Raw genomic sequence first — 20837 nt, forward strand, 5'->3', positions numbered from 1 at the left:
CCTTACAAGACAGGTTTAAAAGTAATCCTATGGAAGCATAGCAGCGGCCATGTCCTCAGAAGCTCCACAAACTTAAGACCTTCTCACATCTCCCCGAAGGTTTTCAGTTATCACTATAAGATATTTTATTTTATATTTCAATGTTGCTATGTGCTGAAACTTAATCAGCAGTGCCACCAAATGACAAAAGTAAAAAAGTAACCCAAACTGGGACCAGCTTTAATGTAAGGAACTTTATCAAGTCTGAAGTCATAGAAGAGTAAATATCATTTCCTCTGTATATGTGGATTACTAAGGATGAGTAGGTATGTCAGGACCATATCAAAAGGGTCTGCGCTCATGTTCTGAACATAGAATAATTTCATCCACAGTTTGGTAGCACCCACGGATGCTCTTTCTTTAAACGACTACTCCAGGCTATTTGCTGGCAGGTATCCCAATCCAGATATGTCCCCCGCCCCCATACCAGGCTATATTGAACAAACAAATGTTTCCTGAACATTTCTCTAGACACAAAATTGAAATAAGCAGAGTCACAAAATTCCCAACAGATTTATCCATGTTTTTCTTTTCATCACCATGACAAAGGTAATCCTATTTTGGGTTTTCTGAGTTACATGACGTTGAGCTGTGGCTAGAGAAAACAATAACATTTGATAAATGTGCTGTGCCAGTGTCCTACATGCCAATCACAGAATGAACTGAGACACAGACATTCACTCTACCGTAAGGTAACATAAGTAACAAAGCGAGAAAGTAGAGGCCTGCTGCCAAAGAGAGTCTGTGTGTGCATACTGATGGGAGCAAACAAGGGGAGGCTCACCCTGTGACTGAGACTGTGAGGAGCCAACAGTGAAATTCATGCCAACTATTATCAAATAATTTGATGTCCCTCTGAAATTTTTGCCTTAACTCAGCATTTTAAAAAATAAGGCTGATAGAGGGTTCAAGGACACTATAAGAAAACGCACAGAATCAACTAACCTGGGCCCATGGGGACTCAGACTGAGCTGTCAACCAGGGAGCATGTCTGGGACTGACCCAGGCTCTCTGCACACACGTTACAGCTGCGGAGCTTGCTCTTCATGTTCTAACAGAGGAGCAGGGGCTGTCTCTGACTCTGTTCCTGTTTTGGGGATCCTTTCTTCCTACTGGGCTGCCTCATCTAGCCACAGTAGGAAAAGATCCTCTTTTTCTTGCAGCAACTTGATAGGCCAGAGCTAGCTGAGATCCATGGGAGGCCCCTCTCCTTTTCTGAAGAGAAAGAGAAGTGGATGTGGGGGAAAGGGGATGAGGAGCAAAGACTGGGAGGAGAGGGCCTGGAAGCTGTGGTCAGATGAAAAGTAAGTTAATTAATAAAGAAGTTGAGGCTTAACTGGACGACATGTATGTTCACCAGGTTTGATAGACACATCATTATCTGCCTACCTTCATGGACTATGAAGAATGTTAGAATGAACTGTTTAAGGTTAATCTAAAAGTACAGAAGAACAATGACCTTTATACTTGTGATTGTGATATTGTAGCTGAAAATGACGGTAAGAAGCTCATTATGAGAAAGATTTAAAAGAAACACACTTAGAACTTGAAGCATGTGTATGTGTGTGCATACACACACACACACACACACACACACACACACACACACACACCGAGTTTTACACTGACTTGCCCTGGCTGTTTCCTCAATAAGAGCCCAAGGACATGAATTCAAGAAGGCTTAAGTACAAGAGTCTTACATGTTCTTCCCACACTTTCTTTTCTCTTTCATAAGCTTCCTTTCTTTTTCGCTCTAGCTGTTCTTTTAGTACAGCAGCACGTGCATTTGCTTGGGCCTGAAAGTGAAAACCATCAACATAATTAGCTATCAGAAAGATATCCTTTGGTCATCATCCTCCAACCTGGGTCTAAAATGACACTGATTTTGTAGTCAACATAGAAGTGTGTGTGTAAAAAAAAAAAAAAAAAAAAAAAAAAAAAAAAAAAAAGAAGTGTGTGTGTGTGTTGTTTCCAGAATAAAAATATACACTAAGTATCCTTCTCACCTTGGATAATATGGGAAGAATGGATATTTGGTAAGTGAAAATAAGTCCAATGGGCTAGAATGGAAATTAAAATGTAAATGTTTATGACAACTGTTATGCATAATTCCATTCATCTCTGGAGACACAGACACACCTGAAACTTCATTTTTATGGCTACTTTTTTGAGACAGTGTCTTGATTACACACACACAACCAAGCCTGGCCTTGAATTCATGGCAATTCCCTTGCCTCAGCTGGGATCACATGAGAATCTACTTTTACAGAATTACATGTGTCACAGTTTTATATTCACATCATAATTTCACTTAACTGCTCTTTATAAATGTTATATAAAGAAAAAAAACCTGCTATTTTCCAGTAATTGTAAGGTGACGAATAAGGGGAAATCAAAAGATAAGAGAAGAAAATATTCCAAATATATAAAACTCCTAAGAACAAACTTTTTTCTCTCAGCTTTCATTCTCCTAAGAAGTTACACTTTTTTAGTCTATACCTTAAGTGACTCCATCTTTTTGAGCCTCATGTCAGCCTCTTCAGTTGCGTCTTGTCCTTTGGTACCACCAGCTTCTTTCTAGAACGATTGTCAACAAGCACACTAGTTAGTAAACAGCAGCCAAGCTCAGTGCTACCTCTGACTGAACTCACAGCGGTGAGACAGGGCGCTCAGCACTGTTTTCTCTGAGCTGCACCTGAGCCCTCCAAAGCACTGTCAAGTGGGCTCCACTGCTGTCATAGACAGCAGGAGATTCTCTATGAAAATTCCTATGGATCAAATAATCTTAGCAACTTGAAATTTACTTCATTCCTACATAGTTTTCTGATCCCTGACCTTCATTTTCTTTTAATGGTTTTAACTTTTATTATCATGGATGTAGCATGTTTAAACTTATTCAATTATTTTTTGAAAAATTTATTTTTACCTACATTCTCACCACGAAGTTTGGCTTTAATCTGTTGGCGCTCATTAAAATTTTGTAGTCTTATTTGCCTCAGTCTTGCCAGATAAACCTAAAATAGGAACAACAAAAACAAATATTTACTTAAAAGAAACACTATGAACATTTTTACTGCTAAAAAAATTATAGAAAAGTGTTAATCTGAATACAAGAAACAAAAGTTCTGAAATTTGGTTAATGAAATGAAATATTAGCTTTCAAGTATTTAAAGGAATTTATTTCTGCAAAGAAAGAAATGTTATAATTACAAAATTTTAAATTATATCAAAAGAAAAGAAATTGAAACTCAGAAGACTGAGTAACAGTTATGGGGCAAAATTATGACACAGCATGTCAGTCAAAATATATTAACAGGTTCCTATAGACTTAACAAAATCTTAAAATAATTGTTAAGCATTTAAATCATGCAAGAAAAGAAGGCGATAAACTTAAAAATGGCTGCGTGGCGGAGGTGCTGAGCATGCGGAAAGCATACCTCTTCCTCCTTGTTCCTGGGCTTCCCTCCTCTTGAAGAGCTGGGCCTGCCTCCATATAGAGATGCCAGGTTTTGCAGGATTCCCTGTTTGTCATTTAATGTGCTAAGTTTAAAGAATGCATGGGGCTACATTGCCTGCTATCCAGGCACATCCACATGCCACTTATTTCTTTTAGATTATGCTGGCCATTTCTAGATACCACTGAAGAAGTTTTGGCACTTCCCGTGGCCATGTTGGCATGTAAACTCAGCAAGAACAGAAGCCATCAACTCCAAGTATAATTACTTAAGTACAGAGACTGCAAATGCTGTTATAGTCATTAAAGACTGTACGAGTGTTTTCCTTGTCAAAATCCAAAGCATTTTATTTATTTATTTATTTATTTATTTATTTATTTATTTATTTATTTATTTATTTATTTATTTATTTATGTCTTTAAAAAAAGATCCAATCCTTTCGCTGCTCAACAGCAGGGAGATAGAACTTGTAGAGACCACTCCAATTAACTCTCAAATTAACCCAGAATTGTTGCTGTCTAAATAACATCCAAGGACAAAAACTAGAGCAGAGACTGAAGGAAAGGCCATCTCGAGAGCACCCCATCATGAGATTCACCCTAGGCACAGACGCCAAACCCGGACACTATTGCTAATGCCCAGATGTGCTTGCAGACAGGAGCCTGGTATGGCTGTCCTCTGAGAGGCTCTGTCTGGCAGCAGCTGACTGAGACAGATGCAGATACTCACAGCCAACCATTGCACTGAGGTCAGGGACCACAATGGAAGAGTTAGGGGAAGCCTGAAGGAGGGGAAGTGCTTGGTCCTGTAGAGGCTTGACGCCGCAGAGAATGGGGATACCAGAGGGGTGAGGTGGAAGTGGGTGGGTGGGAGAGCACCCTCTTAGAGGCAAAGAGAAGGAGGGGATGGGGTTGGGAGCTCGTGGAGAGGGGACTGGGAAGGGGGATAACATTTGAAATGTAAATAATTAGTAAAAAAAATCCAATCCACTTCAAGATGTCTTTGTGTATACTACACACAACACAGACACACACAGTTTTATATTCACTGCTCTGGCTTCCAGAAGTATGCTGTATATTAGCTCTCAGACCTAAATCAAACTCTGCTCTTGGGTAGTGCAAATGACAAGCCCTAGGCACAAACTGCCCCATTTCCAGATACAGGTGACTGCTAATATGGAATTATCTTACTAGAAATTATCACGTGCTTCAGCAAAACTACCAGATTATCCAATTAGTTCCCTTTTCTTCCTTCGAACTACAATCATGTTCAAAGGTTTTCAAACAAAGAGTTCTTAGTCCACTTTCCCATCTATTAATCTCTCATCCATGTGTGGTCAATGTACTTTTATAACCTTCGCCAATTTCCCGATGTAAACCATTTTTCTTAACACTCTATAAATCTTCTTTCTAATTCAAGTATAATTAGGAATTTTTCCTAAGGTCACTAGTAGCATTAGAAACGATTCAAATGGAGCCTTTTGAGCATTTTAAAAAACATTTTTCTCTAAAATTACTTTTTACTGAATCTTCTTCATAAATATGTTTGTGCGCGCACTACAAAAAAATTTAAAAAATTAAAAAAGCATTAAACATTTATTATAAAGCTAGCATTTGAGAACCTTACATTTTAAAGGTATTATCTCCCACATATCCATTTATGCATATGCATGAATGTATACAGCAAGTTTTTTTTTTATAGAAATCAGCTTTTCTACAATTGTTATTTTGTCACTTACATTTCCAGTCCCTCGTGTTCACTAACACATAGGATTGGTGTGTGGGCAGGTGACTCTGTGATACAGTACTTGTTTGCAGCTGCAAGGAGGACCAGGAGGACATGCACACATGTGTATACACATGAATAAATGAAAGATACATGTGAGACTAGAGGGAGTATAAATTAGGCAACTGCTTTGGAGACTCAGAAGTCAAAGGAAGAAATGCCTAAGGTAAGACGGAAACTAAAGTGCTCAACACTAGTTAAGGAGGGAAGAGAACTAGTGACATTTGCATTGGTATTGCATAGATATGAATATGGTAGATAGTACAAAGGCAAAGATAAGTTCTTGGTTTTTGACTACAGTCATTGATCATAATCAACATTTGGCCTAAAAATAAGATATTGTAAAAAGAATGGTAAAGACAAGTTCAGAAAATGTTTAGGGTAGTTTGAGTAGTTACTCAAATGTCAGTTTAATAAAGTCTAAATTTTCTAGTTTAAGAGAAAAATGCTATGTGACTGAGGGACATTTGTGGTTGCTGCTTTTGAAGGCAGGGTCTTACTGTACTGCCAAGGCTGACTGAGAATTCCTAGGTTCAAGTGATCCTTCTGCCCTGTGGTGGTTTGAAGATGCTTGGTCTAGGGAGTGGCTCTCTGAGGAGGTGTGGCCTTGCTGGAGGAAGTGTGTGACTGTGGGGTGGGCTTGGAGACCCTCCTTCTAGCTTTCTGGAAGTCAGTCTTCTCTTAGAGGCCCCTCCACCCATGTCTGCCTAGACGCTGCCACGCTTCCCACCATGATAACTGACCGAGCCTTTGAACCTGTAAGGTAGTCCCAGTTGAATGTTGTTGCCTTGTGGCTCTCCACAGCAATGAAACTCTAAGACATGTGTCTTAGTTCCTATAGTAGTAAGATATAAGGTTGGTGTTCCCGCTAACCTACCACATATCATTATTTATGTGGGCTAATTTTGAAAAGATACAGTTATCCACAGAGTTACAGGAAAGTAAGATAGTTATAAATACACCCCAATACAAAATTATGAGACTAAGATTTTCCTGTAATTTGCTGTGTAAAGCAGATTGCATAGCTTTCAAATGTTAGACGTTGTAGATGATAATGTGGCCCAGATGTGTTAAAAGGTTAGATACTCCCTTCATAGTATTTTCTAGTCCACACGACTAACACTTAAGTCAGAATCACATGTACAATGAGCACAATGAAGCTGAAGTACTTCTTGCAGCGCTCATCACATCCCGTCACACAGCATCCCTGGATCCCTGGCTGTGAATGCACAGGTGTACTCTGCACGGTCATGCTGTTCCTTCTCCCAACACCAATGTTTCCTGAAACTTGCAAACTCAGGGCTCTAAAATGCAGGGTTAATACTGGATACACTTATCTACTTTTATAGAAACTACTGTTTAATTATAGAACACAAAGACAAAAGAAGTCCTGCCTCAACAACATACATAGCAGGTGAAAACCGATAACTCTAAGCTGTCCTCTGATCTCTGTGTACATGCCTACATTCGCACTCGTACACAAATAAATAAACTTAAAAACCACTGTAAATATATTTACATTTTCAAATGATTTAAACATATCATGGTTATCAATATGAATGGAAAATATTTACTAGGTACAATTTTAAATCCCTGATGTTAATATTATTTCTTGAAGAATCGAGTATTTATTACAGTATCAATTTCTGTACTGTAGTATGCATAAATGCAACTCAGCAGTTATGATGTTTAATTGGGAAGTGAAAATTGTCACCCCGTTAAACATATGAATGAATGGCACTATAAAGGTGCATTAGTGACTACTGTAAAGGTGTCTCCTGAGAGCCCTCCGTCCCTAACTCCATCCCTGTACTGTCACACCCAGGTCCTTCTCTACTGTCATCTCAGAAGTTCACAACATAATGTGACTCTATTTCGAATCCACTGACAGGACTGGAGATAGAGCACGAAGGCAGAGTGCTCGTCCTGCATGCTCGAAATCCTAGATTTAATCTCAAACCCTGCCCTCAAACAAAGTAAACCAACCAACCAACCAAATCCACCCCAGCCCTCAGGAAACAAAACACTGACAAACAAAACTGAAGATCTTGACAAAGTTCAAAGTTTTATATTTTATGAAATAATGGCAATAATATTGGAAAACCATCTGATTCTCATGCAAAACCATCTATGAATAAAACAATGTATTATAATGCTGTTTGCTCAGAATTGCACAGATACCAAAATAATAAAGAGACTTGAGTCTAAAAGCCCACCCATACCCAGAGAAAACCTAACTATACTGCTAAAAACTAAGAGCTAAAAGTAAAATACTCAAAGCACCCAGAGAAATATTACTACAGAAAATTTCAAAAGGTAGAGAAATCTCACTAAAAACTACATAGAGTAAAATGTAGTTGAATCACAATTTTTCAAATAAGTAAACTGTCAGCCCAATACAGATACTGGATTTATAAATGAAACCACTAAATAAAGACGGATTGAGGGGATCTTAGTACAAAGTAAGATGGAGAGAATTTGCAGTTAGAGAGCTGATCTGAAAGGACTGCTGGTTACACAGTGGTCCACACTTGTGATTCAAGTTATCTGGGAAGCCAGGAGAGAAGGATCCTGCTCAGGACCAGGTTCCCTGACTACAGGACAAGGGACTGTTTAATTAAAATACTACCAAGGAAGAAAACACTGCTGAAGGAATTGCTTCTCTCTGGCTCCCTGTTTGTGTTTGACAGACTTTTAATCTGCTCAATTTGCTAAATGGTGCTTTTTATTTACAAGTTCTTCATAATATTCTTAAAAAGGAATTTCTTTCAGGGTTGAGACTATAAATATAAGCAAATAAATGAACAGGAATTCTTTAGACAGAAAAGATGTAAGAAGAAAACGATATAAGCTTGGAAAAGTAGATGGAAGGGAACAAGAATTATGGAAAATGTTCCTTTTCTCTTAGTTCTTAAATATATTAGACAATAGCAACAAGAGCTGGAAGTATGGCTCAGTGAAAGAGTGTTTGTCCAGCCTGTGAAATTCCTGGGTTCAATACCTAGCAACACAGGTATTGCACGCGCGCGCGCACACGCACACACACACACACACACACAGAGAGAGAGAGAGAGAGAGAGAGAGAGAGAGAGAGAGAGAGAGAGAGAGAGAGAGAGAGAAGAGGAGAAGAGAGAAAGAGAGAGAGCAGCTAATGTTCCTGGTTGCAAGGACAGAGTCAAGAAAGCACTATAGTGGTAACATTTTTCCATTCCCATTTGTTCTAATTTCATTTGTTGCTATAATAAAATACCCCAGTGAAAAGAGACTTAGTGAAAAAAGCTTATTCTAGCTTATAATCTCCAGGTTATATAGCTCATGACTGCACAGAAGTCACAGTGGCAAGAGCTTGAAGCAGCAAGGTGCATCATAGCCACAGTCAAGAGCAGAAAGACAGAAATACAGGCCAAGCCAATGTGGACAATCTCTCATTGAGACTTCATAGGTGACTAAACTGTGTCAAATTGACAAACAAAGTTAAGCATCACACCACTGAATTAACCCAATTTATAAGCGCATTGTGGAAAATTATATATACATTGTGAGCCCTTGAGGTAATCACTTCTGCAAATGAAGACAAATACAATCACAACGACCGGATTGACTGAAATGGAATATTCAAAAGTACTCAGACAAGATAAAGGCAGAAAGAGTAAAACCAGAGGAACAAAATTAGATAAAGCAAATATAAAAGGATAAAACACAGCTAATCCAAACATATCAAAATTATACTGTCATTAAATACTGTTAAAAGTGGTCATTTGGTAAGATTTTTAAAACAGAAAAACAAATGAACTAAGTATATATTCACTACAAAATGTCTCACCCTCATTCAGGTACCTTAAAAATAAAAGGACAGAACTAGAACTACTACAGAAACACTTATTAAAAAAGAATGAAACCGCATTGGTCGCAGACTCTCTTCATAGGCTGCAGTTGTTTGGCAATGTAAGGCATGTTGGAAAGGTTCAAGTACTAAGGTACTTCAGGTGATCTCTGGGAATATGTATGCCTCTACAAAGAAGCATCTCCAGTTGATAGGGAGTATAGTGGCTTAAATGAAAATGGCCCCCATAGGCTCATAGCGAGTGGGCACTATTGGGAAGTGTGGTTTTGTTGGAGTAGAGGCTCTCTTTCTTCCTGTTGCCTGCTGACTCAGATGTAGAGCTCCCATATACCCCTCCAGCACCAAGTCTGCCTATGTGCTGTCATGGTTCTCACCGTGCCAATAATGGACTGAACCTCTGAACTGTAAGCCAGCCCCAATTAAATGTTTTCCATTGTAAGAGTTACCACAGTCATGTTGAAATTCTGACAGCAATAAAACCCCAACTAAGAGCTGTAGCAAGCAGCTGGGGCCTTCATTCACTGAGCATAAAGAAATTAATTTTCTCACCAGTATGCATGAGCCTAGAAGTAAAACCCTAGGTGTGCGCTATTCACCACACTCCTGTGAGAACAGTAAAACTCTCGGTTATACAGACAACCCTAATTAAGCCCCCACACGAACCTGTTTTTTTTTTTTTTTTTTCCGGAACTGGGGACTGAACCCAGGGCCTTGCGCTTCCTAGGTAAGCGCTCTACCACTGAGCTAAATCCCCAGCCCCCTACGAACCTGTTTTTTAAGAAAAGGAAATTAACAACAACAACATAACCTGGGACAAGATGGGAGTTTTTCTGTAACTTGTCTATGTGCATTTATATATGTGTTAAATTCATAAGACTGGAGAAAAAAATAAAGCCATTCTTATTTTCTGGTAATTTACAAAGCAAATATCAATAACCAAAGGTGCTGGAGCGGGGGAGATGGCTCAGCAGTTAACGGTGCTTGGTGCTCTTGCTGGAGACAGGACTGTGACTCCAGAGTCAGGTGCCTTACACTCAGCTGTAGCTCCAGCCCTAGTGGATCCCATGCCCTCTGGGCACTCACGGGCACACACAAGTGAAAACAAACTAAAATATATGACATTTATAAGAAAACACAGAGGAATGGAATGCAAATGAAGTATGGAGAAATGAATGTGCAGAATGGAGCAAGGCCAGTGTCAGAAGCCAGGGAGTAGTCTGACTGACACATAGATGTACATACAAGTTGGTGTAGAATTCCGAGGGAGATCATTCTACAATACTTACAGTAAGAAACAACCAAGGATTTAGTCCTAAAGAACATTAACATGTAAAAATTGAAGAAAAATTAAGTTATGCGAAAGAGCATGCTAAGAGACTGTAGGCAGAAAGTATAGAGTAAACTGCAGAAGATAAGGAAGAAATTTTACAGCTCATGGTCATAGGTCACAGAAAGGTCAAGGAAGATGAACATCACAAAGCTGTGTATGGGTTGGCAATGCAGATCAATGGTGCATCCTTTATTTAGCTCATGGGTCCTCAGCCCACACCAAAAAGGAATCAAACAGAAACAAAAAACAGCATATGTTTGAGAGGCTGGGCACTTGTGACATCTTTCAATGTGATGACAACTGCTTACAGGGTTAAATAATAATAGATAAGGAGCTGGAAACAAATGAACTTCACTCACTTTTGAAGAGTCTGGCTATGAGGTGTACAGCTAATGATGAGAGAAAGAGAAGTATAATTAGAGGTTGTAGGAAAGTAAGATTAAAGAAGGACTGTTAAGAAGGGAGAGGGCATAGTAATTATGATAAGCACCCCAAAGAATGACAGAATGCCATCAAAGATAACAAGCTGCTCAAAGTGCAAATCATAAATGGTTCAAACATGACCTTGACAGCTTTGATTTTCTCCAGTGCTGTTTTACGGTATAACCACAGATAGCGGCTCAGGTACACATAATGAGACATGTCGACTCAGAAAACGACTCCATAGGAGGATGGGGAAGTCAATTATATGGGCATGTGTATAAGTGAGTAAACTGAACGACCATATTATATTACAGAAGAATGGATACTCAAATTGTGGGCTATCCACACAAAGAATGTAACTCAGAAATATAAGGTTAGGTGTGGGGAACACACCCTGAACGTCAGCACCTGGGAGGCAACGGCAGGCAGATCTGTCTGAGTTAGAGGCCAGTTTGATCTAAATAGTGAGCCGTATAAACTACATACTATATGATTCACGGTTTTCAATAAAGGTCTACAGACGTCCCAGAACTTTAAGGAACGGGAGCAGATCACTGGGAGGAGAGTGATCAACTTTGGAGGGGCATAGAAAACTGGGGAAATGGTGGGTGACAGGACAGAGCAGTGTGCTCATGATTATATGCATATGTCAATTACTCAGTAGGGCATACTCAGTGCTGGTGAATTTTATTATGATTAAATTATAGTGTAAGTCAACCTAAAAAGAAACTCTTGTGTGGAAACCTGGGCAGCATGTTCTTATATGAAATCCTCACTAAAGTCAGAACTTACAAGCAGCTCCTCTGCAGGTAAAGTTCTCTGTGTGACAATACATGAGGCCACATATATTATGTATCTGTGCAGACCTACCAAGTGGATATACAGCCACGGAAGTAAACCTTAATATTAACCATGGGCTTTGGCTGGTTACAATGTGTCAGTGTGGGCTTCTCAGCTCTAACAAATGTACAGTCTGGTACAGTATGTTGGTAATGCGGAAGGCAGTGCACATATTTGGCGGCAGAATATGACTGGAAATCCCTATGAAGGTCTATTTTCCTGGGAGCCTAAAGCTCAAGTATAAATAGTCTCAGGCTGGGGAGAGCTCTAAAGATGCTTGCTTGACAACCTGAGTTCAATTCCTGAACTAGGTAAAGTGGAAATGAGAAAACTGAGTACACTAAGTTGTCCTCTGACCTTCCCCCCTTAAAATAAAATTTTAAAAATTAAAAAATAAAGTATATACAATTGCACCTTTACCATATCTCATCTATTATCCCCTAAAATTAGCATAAGAATTCTAAAAATACATCCAAGAAAGGAAGGGCAGCACTCAACCTACTTCCCTGCCTCTTCCTTCTAAAGCAGCCATGTTCTACTTCTTTGGTTTGGGCGTCAGACTCCAGGTTCCTCAGCCTTTGAACCTGAATCAGTTCATTTTTCCACGGAGCTCTTGGTTTCTGCTGAGACTGGGATACACTAGCAATATTTTACGTCTGGATGCTTCTGGCTTCCTCAAATGTGTTATTGCTTCCCTGCCTTACAAACTCCCATACAGAGCGTTTTAGCTGTGTAACTATATTAAATCCTCTCTTTTATAAATATACACTCTACAATGTTTTTATATACTCTGCTGGAGAATTCTAATACACTAGTGTACATATTCTTGTCTAACAAAAACACTTGATTACAAATTATTATAAAGATAAATTACATTTGCCTATCTTTGTATTCCTACTCTTCACAAATTGGGTAAAAATAGCCTTATTGAGTTGGTCAATCTAGAAGTAATACATGATGCATCTACCCAATAATGAAAACTACAAATGGTCAGTCACATATTTCTAAGGTAGTTTTATATATACATATTCACCTAGGTACTAAGGAAACTGCATTAATAGATTTATCTTGGAAATGCATAATGTTCCTTAAAAAAAAAAGTCACTGCTCAGCTCACTGTCTGTTTCCTGCTCACTGACAACTCACTGACAAAAATGTAAGCAGCTGTCACATGCTTTTCTCACGAGGACAAAGTGTGTCATCTGAAACAGTAAGTCAATGTGTATTCCTCCTCCTTGAGGGTATTCTTATCCGGTATTTTGTTCACAACAGAGAGAGAAATATGTAACAAACTAGTGTCAGAAATGGGATGGTTGCACTGCTAACCTTGGCCATGTTGTTTGTGGGCTTCCAGAATTGGTTATCGGGAGGAACTTGAACGAGTTTGTAGCTGTGGGCTCAAGAAGCCCCAGGAAGCTGTGAACAATGACGGTTGAAAACTTCAGGCAGGAGTATGGGAGCAGGCTGGGAGAAACTCAGAGAGTAGAGGCCAGGCTCATGAAGTTTCAGAATGTGAATAAACTTCATTAGTGAGTGGGCCTAGAGGGCAATCATATTGTTTGGCAAAAAGTCTGGCTGTGAGCTGCCTCTGTCCTTAAAATTTGGTTAAACTGTACTAGAAAGGAATGGACTACTTTGTTGGCAAAGGAGACTGCAGCAGGAAAATGAGAAGGGAATAAAGAAACTCGAAGGGAAAACAAATTAGAAGTCACAAACACATAAACACGGAGTTTTGAAGTGAAGCCAAAATGACTAGATGAGCTGTGAGCTGGGGGCCCCAGTGAGCTGGGAAATCAAGGCAGAAACGTGGGGAGGACAGCAGAGCAGAGAGAGACTGGCAGAGGGGCCTTCCATATAAAGGCCACCTCTCCGCTGAGAGCAGACTTCCTGAGAAGATAAGCAGTTAGAGAAACAGCATTCAGGGCGATCGTCAGTGAGACTATCCCAAGAACCGAAGTAAACACTATACCAGTGAGAACCTGTATCAGGTCAGAGAAAAATAAACAAGACAAGACTACGTAAAAATAATCCAATTAAATCTTAGAACACCAAGGATAGAATAGCAGTCCTAAGAATTATCAGAAAAAAGAAACAGCTGCTTAAAGGGGAGTACGATCCAGAAAAATCATCTCATTAGCAACAATGAAAGAAAGAGAGACAAGAATGCTCACAGAACAAGGGGCAAGAAACAAGACAACAGGTAAGTTAAACAAACCGTTCTAATGTTCAAATGTTGGAGAGAAGGGGAGAGGGGAAGGGAGGGAAAAGGGAAAGGGGAGGAAACCCCTAAAATTGGGTGGGTATTGAGGTGGGAAGGTGGGGAGAGAAAACCATCATCAAAGTATGTTGTAAGGCTGGTGATAGTGGCATGCCTTTAACCCAGCACTTGGCAGGCAGAGAGCTTTGCGAGTTTGAGGCCAGTCTCGTTTACATAGTAAGTTCCAAGACAACAAGGGCTATACAGAGAAACCCTGTCTTGAAAAGTAAAAAAAAAAGTATGAAATTTTAATTACCAATCAGTTAATTAAAGACAAGAACAGCTTACAGGCTCAGAGAACATCCAGAAGAGGCAGTGGGAGAATGAAAGAGGTGGAGGATGGAGAAAGTGCCATGACATCTGTCCTCCAGAACAGTGGGTCCCAGATGTGGATCAGGACTCCTTTGTGGGTAGAATGACCCTTTCACTGGGGCCACTTAAGACCACTGGAAAACACAGATATTACACAATAATTCACAACAGCAAAATTATAGTTCTGGCAGAGGGGCCTTCTGCAGAAATACTTTTATGAGGAACTGTAATAAAGGGTTACTGCATTAGCGAAGTTGATAGCCTCTGCTGTAAAGGACATGCTATAGAATTCATGAACTCATAGCAGCTATGGTTACTATATAATACCTTTGTAAAGTAGGCACAAATGATACCTCCAGGCCCTACCCCATGTTGAGAACTACTGGCCGGTGAAGGGACTCATTATTGGGGCTAGGTTTTCCATACTCCACTAGAGGGCCCCACACTCGGGAACATAGCAGCAGTGCTAGCTGGATTTGGTGAGCCCCCCCCCCCCCAAAAAAAAAAAAAAGACAAAGTTGGGAAGGTGTTTGCTAGGGAATGTATAGGGGAAATAGGGGATAAGTCCACTCATAGTTCATTGTACACATGTATGGAACACTGAGAAATAAAGAAAATAAAAAAACAATAGATCAATGTGATTAGAGGTACACTAAAATTATGTTAAAAGTTTAGGAAAGATACAAGAAACGTGGTTTTCACATCCGGGATAACAGGCAGATGGGGGAGATCCTTGGGAGAGGGAAGCAAGGGAGGTGAGAGCAGTGACTGCCTTACTTCATGTCTGGCCAGAGCTTCTGGGCAGCAGTACAAGAGAGGAAACGAACAGAGTGACACGGTCCCTCTGAGTTGAGGAGACATCATTAGGGGATGGGCAAGCTGAAGGCTACAGGAACGTGTGGTCAGAGAGCAAAGAAGACAAAGCCGGAGGGAGAGGCAGTGCTGGAAATGTGAAGAGGTTCTTAGAAGCCTCTCACTGAGTGGCAAAGTACCAGGGCCTACCAGACTGTGACTGTCTCATGTTTTCAGCAGGCAGAGTAGAAAGACCTCAGAACCAGGAAGGCAAGGATAATCCAAAGGGGCCAAGTTAGCATGAGAGAGAACACTTCTTCACAGTCTCAGGGAACCTTGAAAGTCCGCCTTCAAGGAGTCAAATTATTTCTAAATTTCTAACTAAAGTCCCCAAATAGTTTAAAGACTAAAAAACACCTGAAGATAAAGTGTATAGTGCTTGGCATACTAATTCAAATTACTAAGCATAGTAAAAATAGGACAAGATTATTTTTTAAATAAGAAAATCTTACTTAAAATCTTATCAATCAACAAGGACCCATAAATATCAGAGAAGACAGAAATTTGTGAGAAAATTAAAATAGCTTTTATAATGATGTTCTATACTTTTCAAGGTAGAAACAAGTATAGGGTTATAAAGACAGAAACTATAACTATAAAAACACCCAAGCCAATACTGAAATATTTAACAAAATACAGTATGTGGGCTACAGTAGAGCTCAGTAGTCTCGCAATGGCCAATATGTAAGAAGCCCTGCTTTCATCTCTAACTGTGCAAAGGCAGAACAGAAAGTAAGGCATGAAGACTCTCAGGTCGGGATGAGATGAGCAGCATTAATACAGTAGAGGACCGAGGCACCTGACACAGCCATAGAAACCATCTAAACTCAAACAGTAAAAAGAAGCACCAATGGATGGTGCAGAGTCGCAAGTGCTCTAATACTAATGCCCTAAAAGCAGGAGATGAGAGGCATCTGTCATGAAGAAACAGCAGATGAAAAACTGGAACCTACAGGCCCAGGAAGAAAGCCCAGGAGTTCTCTAATAATCAAATTGCTTCCAGGCACAAAGAAGAAAACCTTTCCTGAGTCTGAGGGAAAGGCGTATAATACACCTAAGGTATCAGAAATGGGCATGTCAGAAGACGAACAGTCCTCAGCCTACAGAATACTCAGCAAAAAAAATCTGTCACAAACAAGGTGAATTCGAGCTGTGGAGGGGGTCAGTGGTCAAAGCACTTTTACGAAAAACGGAGTTTGATCCCTCCCAGCCTCCCAGACACACATGTGCTCCCACACACATGTAAACACACACATACTACACATACATATACATGAGAAGACAAAATCCATGCTTTTCAGACCTGCAAATTCAGGTTAAAGTTACCACAATATATTGTTCAAGTGTCAGAAAAAAAATAAAGGCATTTTCCCCAACAAATTTTGAAGAAAATTTTAAAGAAAATACCAGAGGAAATTCTCAAACATGAAAAAAATAGACGATAGAAGAGCAGGATTAGGCAAAATCAGTGGTGGGAAAAGTCACTCCGTCTTGGTAGTAAACGATTCTTTATTTTAGGTTGTGAGTGTGAGCATCAGTCTGTGGGCTGCAGAGGCCTGAGGAGGATGTTGGAGCCTCTGGAGTTCAAGTGCTCAAAGTCACCTGATGTGGGCGCTAAGAACCTGAGTCAGGGCAACCTGTGCAAGAGCATCGAGCACTCCGGCTGCCCAGCTACCTCTCCAGCGCCCACTAACTATTTTAAATAACAATAATCTACAACCAGAGCTGAGAATGGCAGTGCACACCATTAGTCCCAGCGCTCAACCAGGCATGAGGATCTTCTTGAGTTTGAGGCCAGCCTAGGCTACACGGCAGTTTAAACGTCCTTTCAAAAAGCAATCAAAAATTTAGATGCCATTAATGGGAAGACTCAAAAAAGGGAGAAAGCAAGAAATTATCTTCTCCCATATAGAGAAAGGTCACAAATACAGAATCACTCCAGATTATTAAGAAAGTAAATTGGAGTATGTGTATTAAAGATAGAGTGACCAATCAAAACTGTCACTTTTTTCCATAATATAATCTCAAAGGGAAAAATATATTGAATGACTGTTAATAAATTCACAGTTACCAATTATGGGCTTTTTATACACATGTGATAAGTCTAACAAAAATACTTTGAAGAACTTTCTACATGAACAGAGGCTCCACAGGGAGTTGAGAGGACAGAAGCAACCCTCAGTTGTTTTGACAAAAGATCAAAATACATTTGGGCACTCTACAGCTAAGAACTAGTAAGGTGATTACCTCAGAACTTAATATTTTTAGATAAATGACTTCATTTTGTAATTTGCTTAACTGGTTTAAAGTAATTATTTTGTTTCTAAGGTGCTTTTCAACAAATACTATTGTGTGTGTGTATTCACTCAAAAATTTATTTCCCCCTTTTCCCCTAAAATTCTTTGCTACTTAGAAATATTAAAACAAACAGTATATTAAGAAAATCTCCAGTAGCAATGAATATCCTAGTAAGAGCACCAGTGGAAGGGGAAGCCCTTGGTCCTGCCAAGACTGAACCCCCCAGTGAATGTGATTGTTGGGGGGAGGGTGGTAATGGGGGGAGGATGGGGAGGAGAAGCCCATATGAAAGGGGAGGGGGATGGGTTCGGGGGATGTTGGCCCAGAAACCGGGAAGGGGAATAACAATCGAAATGTAAATAAATACTCAAGTTAATAAAGATTAAAAAAAAAAAAAAAAGAAAATCTCCAGCAATTTAAGAACTTATATCTCCAATATGAATATTTAGATTGTTATTCCCATCTCTGTTTTTAATGAACAGAATGTAAAATGATGATGTAATTTTACTTGTTATAAAAATATCAATAAAAGATATCAGAAAACAGGTTAATAAACAAGATATGAGAAAATATAAGCTATATGTTACTTTGGAACATCTTCAATATCTTTTACTGTGCATAGACTGCTACATCATAATTTTTACTTGTACTTGAACCATTCCAGGCCTTAACTTTGAATACTAATATATGTCCAAAATCCCAAGAAAAAATATCATACCACATGTCCTTCTGCTCGGGCTTTATTCTGCATAGCTTCTTGTTTACGCTGTAGGAATTCTTCCACTTGTTTGGCTCTCTCTACACCTAGGTGTCCTTTTTGCCTATTTTGGACAAACCACAGAATCAGCGATTTTCAGCATTAAATTGCACATTAAAACTGTAATTTTTTATTTTCCTTGCAGAATACGAAAGCAGAAAGAAAATACACATTCTCTGAGAAGCATGTGCATATATGCGTACGTGCATGTGTGCATGCATGCGTGCATATGGTTGCCTTAGTTGAATTATTTACTATCTTTTTTAAATAAGCAAACTCTTGACACCACTTCAACTCTTGACAGGATTCATTTTATACTGATCTGATTCATCTACTCACAGACAGTAAGATGGACAACGTGGGAAAAGTGACAGCAGTCCTTGCCTTTGGTCTTTTCTCATGCTACTTCAGCGTCTTTCGCTGACTACTGTCAGGAGTGTAACTATGCTGAGGTTAGACAGCAAATGAAAAGGTGACAGGCATTCACTGAACATCTGCCCCCTGCTGTGTCAGTCAGTCAGCATGGTAAATACAGGAGGTAGACACAGACCTGCACACACATAAACCGGCCCCGGTGATGAGGGAGGAGGTCATAGCACAAGGTCAAATGTGGTTAGACTTGGGGATGAGTAAGAAAGTTGAGTAAGTTACTGTAGTGTTCTGTCTATTTGGACTGTGGCTAATATGGTATATAAACTTTCCGTAGCTTCTTTCTGGAAAATAACTAATGTTCTGTAAAATCATGAAATAATGCCTTTTCTGTTTCTCAGTAAACATTTTAAAATTTCTAATTTTCATTCCACAAATAATCATTTCTTCAACTTTTTAATAGCAACAACCAAAACATAAAACATATTTTAAATAAGAAATTTAGCTGTGAAATCTTGAAATGCGGGGCAGAAGATATAGTTCAGAAGCTAAGAGTTCTTGCTATTTTTATAGAGGATCTGAGTTCTATTCCCAGTACCCATGTAAGCTGCTTGAAAACCACCACTGACTCCAACTCCACGGGATGTAACATACATGGCTTTCACAGGCACCTGCACTTATGTGTGTACACACACAAATGTACACATATATACTTAAAAATAAGTATTTGAAAGGAAAAATCTAAAATCTATTGTATTCTATCCCCATGAATGACAGTGATCTAAAGTCCTTTACCTTGCATGTTATTTAAGAGAAATTCTTTAGAATTTCCATGATAGGACATTTCTAGGACTAGGTAATATCTATAACTGGTTTAAGAGCCAATTACTATGCTGTTCAGCTATTCCGGATGGTTACTGTAGTCCCACATGACTTTTCTGAAATCTAGCTATGCCAGCTTGGGTAGGCTGATAACCGCAAGAGATTTGTGCATGTCTCTGAAGTGCACAAATGCTGTCCCCTAGCAGACATATTATATACTATAAAACTGACATCAATTAAGGGCACGTGGTCTGAATTCAACATGCCTCTGCATATACCCAGGTAAGCTGGCATTCTGCCCTGGACCTCCCTGTGTATGTATCCTAGGCCCAAAGACAGTAGATAAAGTATCAATTATCATTCTCAGACACAACATTAAAAATGTATGACTACTTGGTAAGATTGTTTTGAGGGTCTTGGAAGTATACGCCACTATCTGTCATTAGATAAAGCCTCTGATCTCTCTGCTTTGCATCATGATGACACTGACATTAACCATCATAGAAGTAAAATGTATTTAATTTACCAGCATTCTGGTCTGTGTGCAGTGTTTGCCAGTGTAACACACAAATTAACATACACTATTAGAATCATTGAGCAGTACCTCACTAAAAACATGGTCCCATGTATAGCAGCCTTGACTTTCAGATTTTCACACTGACTGTGCTCACACGACACTAGGCTTAATATATTTAAAAGTGCACCTCGGAAGATGCAAAGATGACCATACTGGCTGGTTTTCTGTAAAGTTGACACACAGCTGGAGTTATCAGAGAAGAGGGAGACTCATTGAGAAACTGCCTCTGTAAGATCTGGCTGTCAAACAGTGGCTGGAGCTTGGGGAGTCTTATGGAAGAGTAGGAGGAAGGGTTGCAGCCCTGGAGGGGATAGGAACTCCACAGGAAGACCAACAGAGTAAGCTAACCTGAGGGCCTAGGCCTCCCTGCACATATGTAGCACATGTGCAGCTTGGTCGCTGTGTGGGTCCTGAACAACTGGAGCAGAGGCTATTCCAAAAGCTGCTGCCTGTAAGTGGAATATGTTCTTCTAGCTGGGCTGCCTCAGTGGGAGAGGAAGTGCCTAGCTTTGCAGAGACTTATTAAGTCTCACGTATCCTAACACCCACTCAGAGGAGAAAGGAGGAGGGAATGGGAGAAGCATTGTGGGAAGGAGTGACCAAAATGGGAGCAATAAGCAGGATACAAAGAGAATAAGTAAAAAAATAAAATAAAACGTAAAAATACTGGGGGAAAAAAAGAGATCTGCTGTAAGAACAGGAATTTAAGGCCCAAACCTAAACATAGTAAAAGCCATATACAGCAAACCAGTAGCTAATATTAAACTAAATGGAGAGAAACTTGAAGCAATCCCACTAAAATCAGAGACTAGATAAGGCTGCCCACTCTCTCCTTACTTATTCAATATAGTTCTTGAAGTTCTAGCCAGAGCAATCA

General features: G+C 39.6%; 1 protein-coding gene across 20 annotated transcripts in view; it reads right to left on the minus strand.

The window, feature by feature from the left end:
- Window positions 1-20837, minus strand: part of Nek1 (NIMA-related kinase 1) — a 128327-nt gene that overhangs the window by 47227 nt on the left and 60263 nt on the right. For 11 of the 20 annotated variants that reach the window (XM_063275216.1, XM_063275214.1, XM_039094360.2 and 8 more), the window contains 5 exons: window positions 18154-18256; window positions 3477-3560; window positions 2970-3053; window positions 2539-2616; window positions 1740-1835 (listed from right to left, as the gene is read on the minus strand). In XM_063275216.1, the coding sequence (XP_063131286.1) occupies window positions 1740-1835; window positions 2539-2616; window positions 2970-3053; window positions 3477-3560; window positions 18154-18256 (445 nt within the window). 20 annotated transcript variants of the gene reach the window in all.

The sequence above is a fragment of the Rattus norvegicus genome, chromosome 16 (genome assembly GCF_036323735.1).
Source record: "Rattus norvegicus strain BN/NHsdMcwi chromosome 16, GRCr8, whole genome shotgun sequence".
Lineage (NCBI taxonomy): Eukaryota > Metazoa > Chordata > Mammalia > Rodentia > Muridae > Rattus > Rattus norvegicus.